The 22500-nt window shown below is 44.4% G+C and overlaps 1 protein-coding gene across 3 annotated transcripts in view; it reads right to left on the bottom strand.

The window, feature by feature from the left end:
• Positions 1 to 22500, bottom strand: part of LOC147030931 (dmX-like protein 2) — a 504858-nt gene that overhangs the window by 408188 nt on the left and 74170 nt on the right. For 2 of the 3 annotated variants that reach the window (XM_085875495.1, XM_085875494.1), the window contains exons 5-7: positions 20047 to 20167; positions 15867 to 15933; positions 15555 to 15700 (exon numbers count right to left, since the gene is read on the bottom strand). In XM_085875495.1, coding sequence (XP_085731621.1) covers positions 15555 to 15700; positions 15867 to 15933; positions 20047 to 20167 — 334 coding nt within the window. Of the gene's footprint in view, positions 1 to 3222; positions 3255 to 15554; positions 15701 to 15866; positions 15934 to 20046; positions 20168 to 22500 lie in introns of those variants that run through there. The other variant, XM_085875496.1, reaches the window with a different exon arrangement.

Below are 22500 nucleotides of genomic sequence, written 5' to 3'. Positions count from 1 at the left end.
GCCCGGCACTGAGAGCAGCGTCACCCCTCGGTAGTTGTTGCAGTCTTGGCGATCAGCCTTCCCTTTCCAGAGAGGGACAACAAGGCCCCTCTTCCAGTCAGTTGGGATGATGCCTGTGTTCCAGGCAGAGCACAAAACTGCATGCAACGACACGAGTGCAGCATTTCCACCAGCCTTGAGAAGTTCGGCATGGATGCCACAGATCCCTGGAGCTTTGCCCCGTTTCAACTGGTTCACCGCAGCCCTTGTTTCCACAAGCGTAGGTGGACCACAGTTGATTCGAGGGTCAGCAACAGGGATACTCCGGTAGACCCTGCAGTTCTGGATCATCCTCCAACGACCGTCAATGAGGACATGGTCAATCTCCTTTGCCACACCGCCAGCGTTGGAATACCAACTCCAGCAACAGGGATTGTAACACCCTTGACATCCAACTCGACAGTTGGGGGATCAGCCTGGTACAACCGCTCAAAGTAACCGGCCCAGCGGGCCTTCACTTCAGACTCCTCTGTCAAGAGCCGACCACTCTCTGCTCGAACTGTAGTGCTCCGAGGGATGGGCTTGGATGAACGTAATGCGCGAATTCCCCTGTAAGCGGGACGAGAATCACCTGTCCACAGGTGATGCTCTACCCCCTCACAGATTCCTCGCACATAGGCCTCCTTGTCCACCCTCAGTGCACGTACAGTTTTACGCCTCAGCTCCCTGAACAGCTCAGCTCTGCCATTCAGCCTGGCCCTGCGACTCTGGTCAATGGTATCCAGTGTCCCTTGAGAGAGAAAATTCTTCTTTGCCCTGCGGTGAGCTCCAAGGCATCCACCGGCAACATCAAGGACGGTGGTCTTGAAGGCGCTCCACAACTCTTCAGGACCCCCCAAAGCACCCAGACCCCCCAAGTGTCCACTCAGCCTGTTCGCAAACTCCTCAGCTGCTCTCTCATCCCTGAGCTTGGCAACATCCAGCTTCGGCTGGGATGGTACCATTCTCCAGGATTTAAGGTGCAGCTTTAGAGTTGCTTCAACAAGCCTGTGGTCAGTATTGAGGAACTGAGCACTCCGGTAGACCCTGCAGTTCTGGATCATCCTCCAACGACCGTCAATGAGGACATGGTCAATCTCCTTTGCCACACCGCCAGCGTTGGAATACCAAGTCCAGCGATGAGCTTGTGGGCGCTGAAACCATGAACCAGCCACCCTAAGTCCATGACTTCTTGCAAAGTCAAGGAACTTAGTGCCATTCTGGTTCATAGTTCCTGACCCATGGGGACCAACACACACCTCATAACCATCCCTATCAGTTCCAGTCGATGCAATGGAATCCCCCAAGACTAGAAGAGTATCTCACTCGGAGCAATGATCAACCACAATGAAGACTGCAAAAGTATCATAATTTGAATACCAAAGTATGAAAAGGTAAACAAGCGGCCTGAGAGCGAAGGACAAAACTATTGAACTGTCAGTCGTCTTAATCCCCGATTATGAAAAAAAAATACCAATGAGGTGAAATCTGAAAAATGATGAGGACAAAACAAACTGACAATAGCTCAGAAAAGTGGACATCGACATCACTGCAGCAAGAGAAACTCAGCAACTCACCAAAGTTACCATAATCCTTGCCATCAATTATTGAATATTGCACAAGAATCACTGAAGGAATGTGAGTGTTGATATAAAAAAAGAAATAGGAAAAGAATGCATGAGGTGTTGCCATTGTCACTGTTGTGAGCATTGTCAATGTCTAAACAAGCAAGACAGGGACACGAAAAGCAATTTCAAATGGACACGTAACCCACGCCAACATTGATTCCAACAAAATGGACCCTCATCAGATGGATTCGATAAATTCAACTCAATTTCATCTTTCAATGACGAAAGAGATCATCGAACATCTTATCCCACGCAGTATTGAGAAAAAAAAAAAAAACAGGGCAAGGGCTGGGTCTACGAGCAGCAAAATTTGATTGTTCCACATTATATAAAATGCCATTATATTTTGTTCAAGTCCTGCGAAACGGAAGGCTTTTGAAAGTAACAAAAGGCAATTTGTGATTGACAGTGTTCAGGTATATAATTAATTTTAAATAAAATAAGATTTTTATATTGACCACCGTTGATGCAACGTCTTTTACACCACCTTATTTAACACTTAACATTAGTTCTTCATGCCTTTTGGACATCCTTACAAACATAAAACTTCCTGTTTGGAATGATTTCCAATTTTGTTTGACTGCCAGACAGGCAGACAGAGTACAAAAGTGATCTCACTCCTCTCTGCTCATGTGCGATCGGGAGAAATTGAGCCGAAGTACTGCTAAAGTGGAGGTTCTTTTTCCGATTCATGTTCAAAATACAACATTCAGTTTGAGTTCAGTTGTTCCTCAATCATAAACGAACACTTGTGAACATACAGACAGACAGCCAGACAGACAAAGCAAACCAATAGTTTCACTGCGCTTTTTGTTTTACGCGTGCAGGGTAATAATGACCGCATCACCAAATGCCACGGTGGATATAAGCCACATCAAATGCCACATTTCTCGTGAAGATGCCATGGTGGATATAAGCTGCAGGTTTTCCTCAAGTCAACAAATGCTTAGAGGCTCAGCAACAAAATTGTGAGTGAGGCTGGAGGGGAAGGAGGCCGAAAAGATGGATGCAGTATCTTGAAGCAGAACACGCAAGTGGCACTATATTTTGATGAGTAAAAGGAAAAGAAAAAAGCAGAATTGTTGGAAAGAAAACCTTTTTTTTTCAGTCAGGAGCTTTTAATAGAATGATACTCGTATCTACAAAGTATCACCACGGATGGAAAAGGCACATGATAAAGAGCTCCTCTGTTCCATGACGTTCAGCAAGCGCGTGCGCACACACGCACAAACGCATGCACACACCTACCTATTTGGTCAATGATAACTTTGGCGCATATCTATGGATAAATTTCCTCATTTGGTTTGCACTAAATTATTATCCGAATACAATATAACATCCATATCCCTCGAATATTTAAAACATGTCCTATTTCATTACAGAAGCAAGACACTTGGATAGAATACCAGCACACAGCGATGCACTCTGCGCAACATGTCATGATTTTTTGTTTTTAACATCCAAAAATCAAATACAGACAGGACATCCAGCTTCATGTCATTCAAAAGACTGTTCGGAGAAACTACATCCATCAAAGTACTGCAACAAGACACAGCAATGTGAGATTTCACTTCACCTTGAGCAAATATCCATGACTGAACAGTTCGGAGGTCAGCAAGCCACCAACAGGGAGAGGGATCCTGCCACAATCACCGATGGACATGAGAAATTCTGCAAAGATCTATAATCCAAAAAAAGCAAAACACTTTCAAACCAGGAGGGCACTCGGTAAAGTGCATACCTCCGCCTGATCTGTGAGAATATATCGGGCACAATACATTTTTGAAACATCAGGCGAGATATCGTTTTTGGCCGTCTCTCAATGGTGAAGAATCACTTGAAAAATTAAATAATTCTCGTATCCACATCCAGATCCGGATCTTCACCAAAATCGAATCAATTCGTCCTTGTCACACACCAAAAGCTGTCCACAAAATTTCAAATGGATCCGTCCACAACTTTTTGAGATATCCTGCACACAAACAAACAAGGACAGACAGACAAACAGACAGACAGAAAAAGACAGAAAAGGCTGAAAACAACCTCCTTCACCTCTGGTGGCAGGGGTAACAAGACAGAAGTTCAACTGTGGTGGACCCATGCTTTTCATATATGGCCTTGTTTTGATGCCACCCTCATTCGTCTCAAATTACTTCTGTGTCAGATTAATTCCAGGTCCAAGCAATCTTTCACTGTTTGCTTTTATTCGGTTTATGCTGCTGTGCTTTTCACAAGGACGGTATCAGTCATGAAGGAGCGCGTGGCAGCACCTCACTGATTGCACTGCTGCACGGCGCTCAAGAAGCAACCACTCATCGCAGTGCATATCACTGCAGGAAAGCTTCATTTATCCATTTCTTCCCCAAGTAAATGCAGGTGTCAGGTGCCGAGAATGGAAGGCAGCATGGAACACTTACTACCGATAATTCTGAATCCAAGACAATACAAACTATTTTTGTATACGGCCTTTCGATTCCAGCCATTTGTATTCCGATCAATCAACATGATCACCTCGTGTCCTCCTTTCTTTTCCTTGCCACAGCTGTAATAATGGTTTTCACCGATAACTATCATGTGCAGGAAAAAGTTAAAAGGAAATGCAAGCAATAATTAACACCACTGACAACTACCTTATTCACGTCCCATTTTGTGCATCAGCCACACAAATAATTTTTAAAATAAAAAAGTAAAAATAAAAATCCTATTGCAAAGCCAGGCTAAGCATCTTGTAAACCCCAGATTGAGATGTGTATTACCATGCTGTCAGCTTCTTTGGCATCACAACAACCGATCAGTACTACATACTTGACAACAAAAATTTACCGTCAAAAAGAAGATTCAGAAATATGGCTGGACTGATGATTATTTTTTCATTTCAGATTATTGGGGGATAGAAGAGATAATAAAAATAAAACACTCATTGATGTCTGCAAAAGATGCAGGACAATCAGTGCAAACCCATTTCCTTTTTACATCCAATGCCGTTGCTAATATTTGTCTGAGGATTTATGTTCTTGCAGATATTCACAGCCGATCAGGCAGTCATAGAAAGCACGGACGCACCGTAGTGCATCTGATTAAATGCTACTGCGCAACCAATCACCACCATATTGTGCAAATTTTAACAGGGTTGATGTCTGTATTAATCCACAATCTCAATTAATCGCTGCTCACCACCTCCGCAAACTCTCCTGCCACCATATTTAATTGAAAAGCACACATGAGAATCGAGAAACAGCTGATTATGGGCAATCGTCCACAACACGATAATGACTAATTTCCTCAAAATTAATGCACCATGCATGACAATATATGTTTTGCAAGCAAAGGATCAGATCAAATGCGAACAGCCCTCAAATATTCAGGGACAAAAATATAATGTTTGTCTTATCCAAACACGAATCGATATTCGATACCAAGCCAAATGAAAAAACAAAGCTCGACATGGAATAAGTAAGTAAATAAATAAATAAATAAATAAATAATGAACAAAAAGACAGCTTGCCAAATGGAAGCAAACACAATCAAATTCAACTTTTATTTTCGGCAAACGCAAAAATACTTTCAATGAATAGTTTACATGAAAGCATGCCGTTGGTAATATTTCAAAAGGAAGATTCGGAATCTCATCGGAATCTGCTCTTTGAGGCAGGTCGACGTTCAGCAGAAGGAAAATAGCCTCCGTGCAGGATAACACAGAATGTTGAGCTCTTTTAAAAGCTCCTGTCAATTTGGCAGTCCAAAGCCCCTTGCACCATTAGCATTTGTCGTGAAGATGCCGCGGTGGATTTGTCATTCATTTCCAGCAATCAAATGGGTGTGCGACGTCTTTTCATCATCCACACAAAGCATTTTCTCAGCTTGCTTCTTAATGCGGTACATAAAAACCCCTTTCACCCACCATCCCCTCTGGCGACAGGTAAAATTGGAGGGAGCAGAGGAGAATGTGGATTGTGACTCTCATTGCAAACCCAGTGAAAACCAATATGAAAGGGCAGCTTTGAGAGGACAGAACAAATAAAGGAACAAGATGCAATTGTTACCACATGAGGTTGCCATACAAAAGGTCCAAACTCCAACAGCTTCCATTATACAAATAAAACCAAAAACAGACAGGAAGCAGCAACGGATCATTCCCTGTTTTACAAGTATCACATTCTAACAAGTATGGATGGCAAGGGACAGAATAATAAATCTGTACACGACATACACAAACCAGAGGAATAAAACGAATTCTATGAGCGAGGAGCTCAAGTGTTGATAAAAATTGCATGAATGTTAGAATTACACTCCAACAGAAAATTTCAACTGCAGTACATTCTCGTATTCAGTGAATAATGCTTGCCCAAATCAACAGTTGTACTTTTTTTTTCCTTTCTTCTGAATATAGCAACACTTGGGAGCAACAGTTAATTGTTGGAGGAGTGGAAACATTGCCGACAAGTATATGTTCTTGCCTCCGAGCTGTCTCAACTGGGTTTGAATCTCAACCTAATGACAAACTCTCATCCTGGTGTTTCGCATGCAGCGTGAGGCATCAATTTGCACGCCATTCTTCGAATAGATGTTGCCCTGGGTGTCCTCTCTGCTCGCAGTTGTTTGAAGGGCTTATGGTGAAGCAGGGCGAGCACCGCTGTCTCTCGTGCTGGTAAGGAACCCCAAGGAAAGAATGGCGTGTGAAATGTCGGAAGAGTGTTGAGGCAGAAGCCCATGGGAATGAGGTGTGAATCATGGTGTGAAGGTGTGAATGGGTGATTAACTCTCCAGGTCCGATTTCCTGCGTTTCATGCTTGGAGCAGTATGTTTAATGAATGGATTGAGCATTCAAAAGACCAAAACATGAGATTAAGTACAATGTTGGTACAAATGGAACCCGGATGTTTAGAAGCTTGGGAATTCATAAACACTCAGTCGACAAAACATTAGGAATACCTGCTCTTTTGATGAAATAGACTGATCAGGTAAATCCAGGTGAAAGCTGTGATCTCATATTGATTGCACCTGTTTAATCCACTTCAATCGGTGTTGATGAAGAGGAGGATACAGGTTAAAGGATTTTTAAGTCTCCAGACAATTGAGACATGGATTGTGTATGTGTGCCATTCGGAGGGTGAATGGGCAAGACAAAAGATTTAAGTGCCTTTGGAGGGGGATATGGTAGTTGGTGCCAGGCACACTGGATTGAGTCTGTCAAGAACTGCAAGACTGCTGGGTTTTTCACCCTCAACAGTTTCCTGTGTGTATCAAGAATGGTCCAACACCCAAATGACATCCAGCCAACAGCAGGCCAGTGGTCAAAAACGGCTCATTGATGAGAGGCCAAAGGAGGCTGAGACACATTGTGCAGAACAACAGATGGGCTACATTTAGTCAACTGACAGTCTAGTACAATGTTGATGCCAAAAGACCCATAAGAGAATGCACAACTCGTCGTACGTACCTTCACGTGAAAGGGATTATGGCAGCTGACGACCGGACAAACTTCCACTTCTTTCAGCAAAAAATACAAGAACCTGCAGTAGTTGCAGTGGGCTGAGGAATACAAACAATGGACACGGGAAGATTGGAAAAACATTGCCTGGTCTGATGAATCCCAGTTCCTGCTGTTTCATGCTGATGGGAGGACTCGGGTACAGAGAAAACCATACGAGTGCATGCATCCATTATGCCGTGTGTCAACAGTGCAGGCTGGTGGTGGTGGAGTGATGGTGTGGGGTGTGTTTTCATCGCACACATTGGGCTCCTTCATAAAAGTGGAGCAACGTTTGAATGCCACAGGATATCTGAAAATCATTGCCAATCAGTTGCATCTCTTCATGGCAGCAGTGTATCCATCTGCTAATGGATTTCTTCAGCAGGAGAATGCACCGTGTCACAAGAATAGGATTTGTGCTGTATCACGTGATTGGGTTTTCGTATATCATGACTCGCCTGCTAGGGGTGGCAGGAATGTACTTCCGGACGCGCAATAAAGCGGAGTTGATGCTAACACTCTTGCTTCTCGTGTTCCACTGCACCTCGTACACTATAATTGGCGACGAGGATGGTTGAAAACGGACATGTGCCCGTTTTCATCGGAGACGACTTCAAATTGTTTGCCGAGCAATTGGGATGCTATTTCCAGGCGAATGATGTGGTTGACGAGAGCAAACAGAAGTCGATCTTGCTCGCTTCGCTTTCGGCGGAGCATTATCGACTACCGAGTGATTTGGTGGCGCCGGTCAAGCCCCGTGATGACAGGCTGTCGTTTTGGGACATTGTGGAGAAGATGAAAGCACACATGGCGCCGGAGAAGTCATTACAGCTCGCTCGATACCAGTTCGATCGCCTCTCGAAAGGTGCAGAGGAGCGCGTCACTGATTTCGTGGCGCGAGCGAAGCATTCTTCCGTGGCCTGCAAGTTCATGGCGGGGGAGCGTCCGGCTCGGCTCAGAGATCGTTTTATTGCTGGTTTACAAGATGTGAAGATGGTTTCGGCGGTTCTACGGCTGAAGGGTGAAGCCATTACATTTGACTCGGCGGTCAGCATGGCAACAGCGGTCGAGCAGACTCGCGAGGATGTTTGGGCCATCACCGGCCACGCGGGGTCGCGCGCACCCCGGGACGCGCGCACGACCATCGGTGCGGGTCGGACGTCGCCGCGCGGCCACACGTGTGGCGAGGTGACCCCGCGGACGTGTTTGGGATGCGGAGGTCGACACCTGCGCCGTGCGTGCCCGTATAAAGGCACCGTGTGTTTAAATGTTTAAATTATCACAAGGTGGGTCATCTGAAGCATGTGTGCCGTGGGGCGCCGGCCACCGTTAAGGTCATGGACGGCGATGTGCGGGGTGAACCGGGACGGGACCGGCGGCTGTTGTTGAGCATGTTTTCAATTGGCCCGGCGGCGGCGCGCCCGATGATGGTGGAAATCGAAGTGAACAAAACGCCGATCACGTTTCAGGTCGATACGGGAGCGGCTGTGTCGATCATCGGCGAACAGACCGCGAGTAAACTCAACGGCCTAAAGATTATCAGGTCAAACCTCATGCTGTTCACATACACCCGTGAGAAGATAACGCCAGTCAGGATGGCAGACGTGTCTGTGCGGTACCAAGGCCAGGTCGCCACGCTTCCGTTGTCCCCTCCCCCGCACGACGTACCTCGGCCGAGACTGGCTGTCCCGCATCAGGCGAGACTGGGCCGCAGTTCACCTTGTGCAACCCGTGCCGAGCCGGTGGGAGGATCAGTTGGAGAAGATTCTTCAAAGACATCAAGGTTTGTTTTGCGACGACCTTGGGAAACTCAAGGGCGTGAAGGCAAAGCTCTTCCTGAAGGAGGGGGTGGTTCCTCGTTAATGTAAACCACGACCGGTGCCGTATGCCCTGCGGGACAAGGTCAGGGGTGAACTGGATAGGCTGGAGGCCTGTGGAGTGATCGAACGGGTGTCGTACTCAGATTGGGCCACCCCGGTGGTCACGGTGTTGAAACGGAATGGAGACGGCCGATTGTGCAGGGACTTCAAATCCACGGTTAACCCGGGGCTTAGCGTGGAGCAATATCCACTGCCGTCAATCGATGAAATATATGCGCGATTGGCGGGGAGTCAATACTTCACGAAGCTAGAACTGCGTGATGTATATTTTCACCTGGCGATGGATCCCGGGAGTAGCGAGCTTTTGACAATCAACACATGTCAAGGGCTCTATCGACATACCCAACTCTGTTTTGGGATTGCTTCGGCCCCAGCCTTGTTGCAGAAAGCCATGGATCAGGTTTGCATTGGCCTGCCCGCTCACACCAACCTGGACGATGTGCTCATTGCGCGGAAAACGGCGGACGAGCACCTTGCGAACATTGCCCAAGTGCTGACAAAGCTAGAAGCGTGCGGCCTGCGCTTGAACAGGGACAAGTGCGCGTTCTTTAAGCAGCGCTTGGAATACCTCGGGCACATCATCACGCCGGAGGGGCTGTTGAAAGGTCCTCGGAAGGTGGAGGCGATTCAACACATGCCGCCGCCTCGCGACAAGACGCAGCTGCGCTCGTTCATTGGTATGGCCCAGTATTACCAAAGGTTCGTGCGCGGGCTCAGCTCACAACTTGCGCCGTTAACACGGTTGCTCAGGAAGGACGAGCGCTGGGCTTGGGGGCCTGCACACCAGGCGGCGTTCGACCGTGTCAAGCGGCTGCTCACAGAGGATACGGTCCTCGTGCACTACAAGCCTGCACGTCCGCTCTTATTGGCATGCGACAGCTCTGCATATGGCATCGGGGCAGTGCTCTCCCACAGGATGGGCGAAGGTTCCGAGCTGCCTGTTTGTTTTGCATCCCGGACCCTGTCCGCAGCAGAGCGGGAATATGCCCAGATCGAGCGCGAGGCTCTCAGCCTCGTCTGGGGTGTGCGGAGGTTTCATCAATACCTGCTGGGGCGGCATTTCACTTTGCAGACGGATCACAAACCGCTTCAATTCATTCTGAGACCCGAACGCGGGGTACCGGTGGTAGCGGCCGCGCGAATACAGCGGTGGTGTCTTTCTTGCTGCTTCCGATTATGATATTCAGTTCCGAAGCACCGAGAAGCATGCAAACTGCGACGGGCTCTCACGCTTGCCGTGTGCGGAGGGTCTAGAACGTGACGTACGTTCCACCGACATGTACGAGCGTATGCACTGCCTCATTGACCATTTTCAGGAAGACATGTTAACGTGCCTTCACGCATTGGAGGAGTGAGATGTTTTTTTTTATGTTGCACTGGGTTTAATTATTACAAATGTTCACACACACCACATGAGACCAGAGATTACTTCCTGCCCACCAAATTTCATTTGCATCCGTCCACAACTTTTTGAGATATCCTGCACACAGACAAAGAAAAAGACAAACAAACAGGGAGAGAGGGATGAAAACATAACCTCCTTCACCTTCGGTGGCAGAGGTAATGAAAAATAAATAAATGAAAAATCAAATGCAGGTGAGCAACCCGAGACAATGGGGAAACACGGTTTGTATGTTTACTCAACGTGTAAGAACACCCCGCCCGTATTATTATCCACCTCATCCCAGCCGGCAAGAACACAGTCAAACCTCAACCAAAAACAAAGATCGCTCCTCGAATCTACTGCAATGGAAATAATTGCTGGACAAAGCACAAACCAAACAACCTCACCATACCCTGCTCAAAAAAATGAAGAAATACTGAAAACAAAGATGATTTTTATTTTTTAAAAACAAACAAAAAACAACAACAAAACACACACACACACACACACACACACACACACACACACACACACACACACACACACACACACACACACACACACACACACACACACACACACACACACACACACACACACACACACACACACACACACACACACACACACACACACACACATCCTTGCATTTTCAACACTCAGACTCCACAGCTTCTGGGTTGGAAGGAACCTACAAACAACCAACCTCACAACTGACACCATTGACCTGCCTCCAAATTCAGATTAAGCCTCTCACCGCAATCTGAGCTACACATCTTCATCTCACATCTTCTCACAAATTCTCCACACCTCACCTCAAAACTACCAAAATTACTCACCAACCTTTCTGCTCACACTGCATCGAGCTTGCTGTAACTTCCCTTCTTCCTCTCATGTACCTGCTCCATGTTCTCCTCCGAAACATTGAGAGCTCACCCAATATTACCGATCCTTTGTTGCAACAGAGCAGATCATAATCGGTCCACAACATTGTCATGCAGATCTTGACCAGGAATACCAACAGCTGCTTTAAGGCTCTCATTTCTTGCCAATCATGAGTCTTTGCCAAACCTCTTTTCACCTCTCATCACCTGGACCTCTCTCAGAAACAGCACTTCACCACCAATCTCCTCCTCCTTTCTGTCTCTGTCTCTCTCCGCCTCATCAGCTCTCCCTGAAACATCTCAACCACTAACAGTCGGACCTGATTGTGCTGCCACTTCAAATGAGCACACACATTGTATGCTGCAGCATACCCCCGACCTATATGCCAAAAGCAGCTCTCATCCTGCTCCAACCACTACACCCTGCTGGCGATGGAAACATCCTGTTGCCCACAACAAGAAATAACACCAGAGCTGTAGTCGACATATTCCATGCTGAACCAATCCCATCACCTGCTTCTCCTGCAACCGCTCCTCCACCTCATCCACCTCAGCTGTAATCTCCCACTTTTGACTATTTCTTCACCACTGGATTACTTGATGGCTGGGGTTGGCTTAATGGTTAAGGTGGTGGGCTTGGGATCCTCGGATCCTGAGTTCAAATCCCACTCGGGCATTGAATTAATACCAGGTGGGGTTGACTCTGCCTTGACTGTCGAGATCGGCAAAATGAGTGCCAGCTTGCTGGTATCCTGTGTCGGAGTGGCGACCCGTCTCGGATTGTGCCCAATGAGACTGCTTTCGGAGCACCAACGCTCTGCACAGAGTATGGTCCCAATGGATGGATGGATGGGTTCCTCGACGATAGATGGTGGTTTTCTTTTGAAAACCCTCACTGTCACTTGTCGTTTTCTATCTTAAAAGCAGCCTTTCTCATCAAAAGAAGGTTCACTTGGAATGTCATCATAAGCGAGCCAGCTGTCAAACGATCACATTGTTGAATGAAAAGTAATAACTGATAAGTTTGGGCTTTACAAAATATGTAATTCTTACATTTTCAAAAAAAAAAGTAGTGTGCATATATCTGCTGCTCCCATCCCACCCAACCTCAACAGTTTACATTTTAGATCCCACCGAGAGGCCAGATCTTAACCAAAATCTAATCAACTTGTTCTTGTCACCAGCACAACTCATCCACCAAGTTTTGTCTCAACCCATCCATAACTTTGAAATATCATGAGAGATCTCATTTTTGCCCCTATTTCTCAAATGTGAAGAATCACTTTAAAAGTATCGTCTTCTGATCCAGATCTTCACCAAAATCTAATAAATTTGTCAATGTCACACACCCAACTTGTTCACCAAGTTTTATCCAAATCCATGAAATAACCTTTCAAAATATCCTGCTCACAAACAGACAGGCAGACAAACAGGAGTGAAAACATAATCTCCGTCCACCTTCAGTGGCGGAGGTAACTAGAACGACACTTGTTAGAGCGCATACTCTGCCAGGATGAAGAGTTTACATTTTGTTGCCCACTGATAGGCTGGTGATAGCCCACCGATCTGAACGTTCTCCAAAATCAAATGAATTCATCCTTGTCACACAACAAACCTGTCCACAAAGTTTCGTCCAAATCCATCCATAACTTTTTGAGATATCGTGTTCACAGAAAGACAGACAGCCAGGGGTGAAAACACAACCTCCGTTCACCTTTGGTGACAGAGGTAATAATACACCTGAGCGGGTTTGACGGTCATCTCGGATACAAAACTTGATGCAACCGAGTGTTAATCAACCTTCATGACTACGGAAAGTGAAAACAGAATTCAAATTTAATTTAAAATAAATGCGTGAGGCCGCTCAAAGCAAAAATCTCCATATTCGAGGAATCATTCCAAACATCATTATACAATTTCCAAACCTGCATTTATGGCCGTGAAATAAATACTCAAAGTGTGTGCATTTAATGGCTGTATCCAGGACTGGGGCTGGACCCCAACTAAAAAGCCGAGAAGCTCAATCACTCGCTGCCTGCACGTCTGTGCGGCGCCACGTGACCAGCCAGCTCGCCGTCAAATGAAATGTTTTAACGAAATCTTAAAACGTCCATTTTGCACCAGAATTACTTCAGATACTTGTAGGGCACATCCCCAAACCATCTAAAATATAAACATTAATCTCACAGACGCTACGAATAAGCAGTCCCTCAGGAGAACAGGTTACGAGGTGAAGCAGTGAACGGAAAGCATGTGGTGTCATTTCCAGTCTCACGGTTATTTGAATTCAATATATTTTCCTCATGAAAAGTGTGTTTCCGAGCGGATTTGCACGAAAACTATCTTCATTAAATGGGTAGCTGTACCAGAAGGTCCCAAAAGTGAAAACAGAAATCAACTAGAACTTTAGACATCCTCGTTACATGGCATGGAAACGGATGGAAGGCCATGGAAGCTACCCCTCACTGCAATGCATTCCACACAGACCAAGGATATAAACATTCAATTTTCACAAAACTTGTTGCAACTGAGTGTCAATCAACATTAGCGACGATGAAAAGTGAAAACAGACTTTAAATGGAACTTAAAATAACCACGCGAAGCCGTGTTGAAGTCAGCGGACCTCGTGTTGCCCAATAAACAGGGCCAGACGATAGAGGTAACGAGAAACTAGTTGGTCGAATTGAATCTTCTTAATAATCCCGATGAAACCCAATGTGCATTATAGTCGTCCGATGCTTCCTTATAGGCCATTCGACCAATTTTGCACTTGATGACCCTGTAACCTTGACCCTGAGGCGAAAATGCGAAAAAGGGCTCAGACGATGTATAGAGAGTGACTGGTATCATCGTGTCAAGTTCGAACTCAATCGGCCGAGACGTCTCGGAGGAGATAGAAAAATAAAAATTGACGGATGGACGGACGGATCTGAGGACATCGAACGGTTATATTAGGTCAGCGAGCTGACCTTATAAGAGACCTACCACTCTGTCATTCAGCTCTTCTATGAGCTTTGACATACATATAAAAGGGTTTGTGTTGACATGTGGGTTTATTAGGAGGGGAAAAGGAAGGAGCTGTGGTAATCAAACAAAAAAATATACCATCAGAGATGGGAATCCCCCACCATTGAATGAAAAAGGTCATACATATTCCAGATAATGAGGGAGGTGAATTGGAAACAAGACACCATTTGGTCATCATCTCAAAAAAGTTCCCCAGGGGTGATGAACGTAGTAACCAAAAATAATTGAAATCAGATAAGCGATTTTCCATTTATTACAAAAAAAATTTTCAAGATGGCCGCCCCAGTCGGCCATCTTGAATCCGGCCACGCCCAAAATCAATCGGGTTCTTACTTTTCAGGTGGTACATGTGTGACCCAAATTTCAAATCGATATGGCGAACAGTTTACGAGTTATCGCACTCACAGCTATAAATGTTGACGCCCGGACGGACAGCCGGACAACAATATCCCTCTTCCGCCACGTGGCGGGGGATAAAAACAAAATGATATGAATCGCGAAGCGTGAGAGGAGTGAGACTGAAAACTTCCTTAATGTCGAGCTTCATGTTGGGCATCCATTATTAGCAGAATCTTCAGAAAATAAACTTTTCTCTTTGACATAATAGCATAGATTGCAGGACTCAGAAAAGTTCCATTGTACACATAGTACATGGTTTGTTATTTCACCAGCACACAAAGTATTTTGCAATACCTCATGAATATAAAACAAAGTATCATTTCAAGGACATCAGGAATTTCATGAAGTACGTAAAAAGCTTAGCAGAGAACGTAACAGATCTGGAGGAAGAACAATGCTTCCACCAAAAAAAAAAATGAACGGTGGATGTGGAAATTTGCAATTCCCATCGATTCCCAAGAAACAAGAGCAAAACACAGGAGACACATGACATTCTCAATGGCGAACTTCTTCTTTGTAAAGAATACCTGCATTTCTTCAATCAAATATTTCTTCATTTTGCAACAAGAACCAATGAGGATGAAATGAATTTAGAGGGAGTGGAATCAATCAAAATAATGAAGGAGTTTGGGAATAAATAAATTAATTGGTTGAAATTTAACCTGACACCATTACAACTCGTAAATTAATCTCTTTAATCAACGTTAATGGATCAAATGGCACAATTGCAATCAAAACAAATTTTGTCTATTTGGAACATAATTTCAATCAAAAAGGATTTTTTTTTTTGTTTCCACCATGATGTATTTGACAAATAGTGAAAACAGGAATGAAATTAAAAAAAAAAAATCAAATTCCCACCTGGGAAGGTACTTGCTGGTTTTCCGCCAACTGAAGGCAGTCACAGCATGAGGGTGGGCCAGGTAGAGGAATGAGAATGAAAGATTGGTTTGTCCTTGAGATGAGCACAGCAGTGAGCGATACCACACTTTCAAGAGGCAGTCGTCCTTCCAAAGACAGGAAGAAAATCATTATCATTTTCACATGCGCAAAGAGTCCATTACATGAGCTGTTGGTTGTGTTGACGAGCACAGCAGGAAGAGGTGAGCGAAAAGAAATGCTGAGTGATAACTATGGTTAAACAAAACTGTGGTGCGTAGTTGGATTGCTTACCTTCCCTACTGTGGCAAAGTACGCCCCGTCTGATGAGACCTTTACGTGACACACAGGAGTGGGCGTCCTGAAAGATAGTGCAATGTCAACTGAAGCTTTACTGAATCAACAATCATCTACAATACTCTTCAAAGGAGCCACATTCATCAATTATTGTCAATTAAGAACTGACATCACCTATTGGTTGCAAATGCCTCCGTTATTCTTAAAGGTGCAAAGAAAAGTTGTCAAACTTGTCCTCATCAACAACTCAACTCATCGACAATGTTTTGAAATATCATACTACATTTCGTTTTTTGGTCCGATCTCTCGCGAGTGAAGAATCATTTTTAAAATTCTAGTATCCGGATCTGGAATCAGATCTGGATCTTGACCATAATCAAATCAAATCGTCCTTGGCACACACCCAACCTGTTCAGCAAATTTTGTCCGAATCCATCCATAACTCTGAGATATGCTTCTCACAGTCAGAAAGACAGACAGACACAGGCAAACAGAGGTGAAAACATTACCACCTTTCACCTTCAGTGGTGGAGATAAATACAGTGGCCTGCAAAAGTATCCTCCCCCAACCAATAATGCCACATTCAGATGAATTATGAGGGAACAATTTTTCCAAATGAACTTCTTAATTCGTAACTGAAGTGATCAAACAAAACACTGTTGTAAGTTAAAAGGTGGTTATATGTCAGGAATACCTGCAAAAAAAAATGTACAAATCAAAATTCACTGGTTGAAAAAGTATTCAGCCCCGAGGGCACATTTTGGTGGAAGCACGTTTTTGCAGCAATGACTACCATGAGTCTTTGTGGGTCGGTCTCCACCAGCTTTGCACGGTGAGATGGTGAAATATTTCCCATTCTTCATATGAAAATTGCTCCAGCTCTGCCAAATTTGATGGGGATCGTCGATGGACTACAATCTTCAAGTCTCACCATAAATGTTCAATTGGGTTCGAGTCAAGACTTCGACTGGGCCACTCAAGAACATTACTTGCAAAATCGAAGATTTCTCAAGCATATTGGTCAGTCGATTTTTTTGTCTGTCTGTCAATCGCCTTCAGGTCACAATTTTAAACCGATCTTCATGAAACTTCACCACATGGTAGAGTTTGTCATAAGGACGAAGCATATTGAATGAGGTCAAAGGGTCAACAAAGGCCAAAGGTCAAAAACTTAGGTGAGATTTCTAAAATTCACAATTTTCATCCGATTCACTTGAAATTTGAAGAGGAGTTGCATATTTGGTCAATAAATTCAACCACCAATTGTTTTTGAGGTCAAATATGTTTTATGGATTTTGCAAGTATCGTACTCTGCACGACAGCATCTTCTTGTTTTCTTCTTATTCAGCCACTCCAATGTGGCTGAAGCTTTGTACTTCGGATCATTGGCCTGCCGACCCAAGCAAAAACATATTCCTTCCCTGCAGTAATTCTCTGAAGACTACTATAGTAGGACCTGTTACCAACTATAGTATATGAGAGTACTACAGTTCTAACTGCAGCAATTTTGCCTGGGAAAATGTGAATCTCCAACACAGTTTCATCTTCATGGCTGGCTCAAGCAGGTATATATATCAAAGATTCTCCTGTACTTTGCACCGTCCATTAGACTTCTATCCCAACAAGCTTGGCAGTCCCTGCTGAGGAAAATCAGCCACATAAAATGATGCTCCCACCAACATGCTTGTCAGTAGAGATGGTGTTGACTGGATGTTGTGCAGTCTTTGGCTTGCGCAAGATGTCATGCTTTGAATTGAGACCAAAAATTTCAATTTTTGACTCAACTGACCACAAAATTTTTTCCACATGCATGCAGTGTCATGAAGATGCTTTTTCGCAAACTCCATATGAGCACTTAGATGTGTCTTTTTCAGCAATGGCTTCTTTCTTGCCACCTGTCCATAGAGGCCAGCTTTGTGAAGAGAACAGGATATTGTTGATTCATGAACAGTGACCCCCATCTTGGACACAGAACCTTGCAGATCTTTCAAAATCATTGTTGGATTTACAGTGACATTCCGTACCAGTTTCCTGCTTGCCCAGTTTCGGAGTTTGGATGGGGAACATGATCTTGGTAGAGTCTAGATAGTATGATGCGTCTTTATAATATATATATATATATATATATATATATATATATATATATATATATATATATATATATATATATATATATATATATATATATATATATATATTTGTATAAGATTGGGGCAGTTGGGATGACATTTTTAAAGAAGAAGAAGGCGCTTCCAACCAGAAGTTTTAAAAAAAAAACACTTGATCGACTCCGCGAATTTGAGCAAAAGAGCGAGAGCAGACCGGGTCTCAGGGCAACGTTTCGCCGGCTTCATCAAGCACAATTGACCCCGGGCATCGGCATGTGTGCGGTTTTTTTTGATACGACCACTCATTTCCGGTCATGTGATTGTGCTCGAGGTCAAATGGAGGAGTGCTTTTTAAATTTTATTTTGCAAAAGTAAAAGCAAACGACAAATTACATCATTGAAGGGGTGCCCTGCTTTTTTTGTTTTTATTTACACGTGATCTGGTGTTGTATGTGTGTGGATGAACGTGTGTGTGTGTGTGTGTGCGTGCGTGCGTGCGTGCGTGCGTGCGTGCGTGCGTGCGTGCGTGCGTGCGTGCGTGCGTGCGTGCGTGCGTGCGTGCGTGCGTGCGTGCGTGCGTGCGTGCGTTGTTTTTGTGTTTCCGGGGCATGAACACGGATGGTATCATGTCCAGGTCGGACATGATGAGGTGTTGGATGTGTGAGTGTTGAGGTTCTCGTTGGGTGTTGTGCACATGTGGATGTGGTGTTTGGGATTGGGCATTTGTTGCTCACCTTACCCAGCCGTTTGCACCATCCAGTATTCACCATTTTCATTAGAGGTGTGTATTGTGTGGGTATGTACACTGTCTCCCGTTAGGCCACCCTCCCGGCTCTTCACCTGCCATGCTTCCAAAATCAACCTGTGTCATTTGTTCGATGTAGTGTCGAGGACAAGGGTCCCGTCAACGTCAGATTTGTGGCCAGATTGCAGGCAATGACGTGCTATAGCTGACTGGGTCATTTTTTCCAAGCCTAATTGCTGTCATGTTCATCGAGTGGACATACCCACAAAATGCACACCTCGAATGTAAATGGCTGGATAAGGTGAGCAACAAACACCCTATCCAAAACACCACATCCAAACACTCACACAACCAACACCTCATCATGCCCAACCTGGACACGAAACAAGCCGTGTTTGTGCCCCTGAAACACAAACCCCCGGAAACCCGTTCGACCCCCTGCAGATGTTAGACCCCCAGATGTGATGCGAGATGTTAGACCACCCCCACCCCCCCAAAAAAGAAAAAAAATTCGCCATTTGCCTTCTCACAAACTACACATGCAATTCTGATGAAACTTTACCAGCACCTTTATCACCCGTGATGTACCAACGTATGATGATGGCATTAAAAAAAATTCCATGGGTATTTACTTTCTTCTCAGTTACATATTTTGTGGGTCATCCTTGCCCACCAGTGGTTCCCTGGTTTATCCAGCCATTGCCAGGTGACCGCTCAGGAGTATTGCCCCGATGTTTATTTAAAGTCAAACCAATGATAACATGCAGGTGAAACCAAGTGCAGTTCTTTTGTGACGTTTCATACAAATAATTTGCTCCTGAAGTGCTTTCGGGTAAATTAGGCAAAGGGGGTTGAATGAATACTTCTGCAACTGAGAATAATCTGATTTTCTCTGCTAATCGAACTTATTCATATTTTAACTGCATTTTTTGCTTTATCACTTGGAAGTAGTGGGTGAAGACGATATAACAAGTTTGATTTGAAAGCATCATGAAATAAGCCAAGGTGGAATCAAAATGTGACATTTGGGAGGGGAAGGTGAATACTTTTGCAGGCCATTGTGTATAACTACGGTGAAGATTGGGAAGGCATGATTAAGAATGGCACAAGGAATATTCAATAAGGGACCATATAAATATTACATATGCACAATGGTGGAATGGGGAAGCTGATGGAAAGAAAATAATTGCGAAAAGGAAAGGAAATAAGATGGAAAACAAAAGAGAAAAAATGTCGAGGAGCGATGAGTAATGTCTGTTCCATGATGAAACAAAACATTACAAACATTGTTTTATGATGGGCCACTCCCCAAAATGAGTCTACCTGCATTCCCAAAGACAGCTCCAAGCTTGGCCAGTTAGCTCAGCCTCACCAGGTGAACCATCACAGCCCGGTGAGCCTGCCCACATTTGCAGGCAATCCGAGGAAACAAGTAGCCATTGCCCTGGAGCAGCACACAAATTACCAAGGGTAATGAGTGAAAAAAGAAACACAACATATTGGTTAAGCTCCATTTAAAAGATAAATTTTAGACACAAAGGTTACATTTGAAGGAAAATGCATGAGTAATAACCACAGGACCGAGCTCGGGGGTTCATTACCGACACCCTGCGTTAAAAAATAAACGAGAAATAAGTAATGGAAATGCTTCAAGGATTTGCAAGTACTTTGGAAAAGGAATAGAATTATGAAGACAAGTGGGTCGCGAAGAAACCAGAACGACTGCTGAGGGGGTGCGGAGCATTGGGATTCTGTGTGCACTATATGGGAACGTCTTTGTAGTTGTTGAGGAACACTGGGAAGGGTTCGAAACAGTGCAGCGATAACCTTGAGTAGGTCTTCTTGGGTTGCTTTACGCAGCTTCTTCGGCGAGAGGAATGTGGGAGGGTCTATATATATATATACACATATGTCAGATACACATCTTGACTGTTATGGTGAGAATCTCCATCGCCACGGATTATGTGATGCTCATCAAAACAGGATTGCCTGATGTACAAACGACGAATGTGGTCATTATTGGTTAGACATCTATCGGTATGCCATCCTGATGAGTACAAACAAGCTTGAAATATGGCCCCGTTTGATGCTCAACTGATGTTGACGATGTCACCTTTGGCTGTTTGAGAGAGTTGCAGAGAAAAGGCCTCTGGGTTGGAGGTGACGCTTTGGTGTAGGACGATGTCCAATGGAGATCAGGGAAGTGCTCATCACACTCCAAATGTTTTCTATATATGTATATGTATGTATGTATATATATATATATATATATATATATATATATATATATATATATATATATATATATATATATATATACACACACATATATGTACACATAAGCCTGGTGTTGGCTTCGTGGTTGGGGTGGTGGCTTGGGATCCCAGGGTCCGAGTTCAAGCCCTGTGGGCTGCTGAATTAACACCAGGGGGTTGACTCATCCAGGGGGTTGACCTGTCATCCTTTCGAGGTCGGCGAAATGAGTACCAGTGTACTGGTCCTGGTGTATGCCCCCGGTTAGAATAGGTGTACCATATCCCTGTGTGTCGAAAGAGGCGACCAGGGTTGGCGTCAGGAAAGGAATCTGGCCATAAAACATTGCCTCAAGAAAAAGCCAAACCCCTGCACAGCAGGGAAAAATGGCTGTAAAAACGGTCATTCATATATATATATATATATATATATATATATATATATATATATATATATATATATATATATATATATATATATATATATATATATATATATATATATATATATATATATATATATATATATATATATATATATATATATATGAAGACCACAAGGGGAAAACGAGAGATGTCACTTTTTATAAATTTCAGGAAGACCACAAGGGGAAAACGAGAGATGTCACTTTTTATAAATTTCAGGGTAATTGCACCTGCCAATAGTTGGCAACAGAAGGTTTCCTCTCACAATATTACTTTAACAAATAACCAGGGGCGTCACATAATTTATATGGCATAAAGTTTAGCCGTGCAATGAAAAAACAAGTGTTGTCAAAGCTGAACAAGTAGAAACCCAAAGTTGTCAGTAGTTTTTTTTTTTTTTTTTGTATACCTTGGTCGAGGCTCGTATGAGAGCTAACACACAACTCACAGCAAGGAGGCATGAGACAAGAGGGGCAGGAGTGGAAGGGACAAAACAGTGGGGAACAGACACATTAGGTGAACTGTGGAAGGGAGAGGGATGGGGATGGGACGGGGAACATGGCGAAGAGAAGATGGACATTTCAGGGACTTTCAGGAAGGAAAGCAGGGGAAATGAAGGAAGTGGGCTTGGGTGGATTATCGGGGGTAGAAAAGATCGAGGATTTGGATGGGGGAAGATAAGAGGTGGTGGTGAACAGCTGTTTTGAAAGCCTGAAGGGAAGAATGGGAAAGAATAGAGTGAGGAAGTTTATTCCAAAGGCGGGAAAAAAGAGGAATGAAAGAGTGAAGCTGAGCAGTGATTCGTGATTTTGGTAGTTTTACCAGAAGGGGGTTGTTGGCGGACCTTGAGCGCCCTGTGGAAATGTGGTGGGGACAAATCGCAGAGAGAGCAGGGGGGGGAAAGGCTGGAGAGGAGTCGGTAGAAGACAGAAAGACCACCGACCAACCTGCGGTGATTGAATGAGAGGCCCAAAGACTCAGCTTCATTGCGGGAGATGCCGATGATCTTAAATGCCCTGGTTTCGACAGCGTGAAGCCGAGAAAGGTGGGAGGCAGGAGCACCAGCCCAGAGGGGAGAGCAGTACTCCATCAGGCTACG

The sequence above is a fragment of the Eptatretus burgeri genome, chromosome 3 (genome assembly GCF_056783735.1).
Source record: "Eptatretus burgeri isolate ZD-2024b chromosome 3, Ebu_testis_v1, whole genome shotgun sequence".
In the NCBI taxonomy this organism is placed as follows: Eukaryota; Metazoa; Chordata; class Myxini; order Myxiniformes; family Myxinidae; genus Eptatretus; species Eptatretus burgeri.
This window is presented reverse-complemented; position numbering and strand designations above follow the sequence as displayed.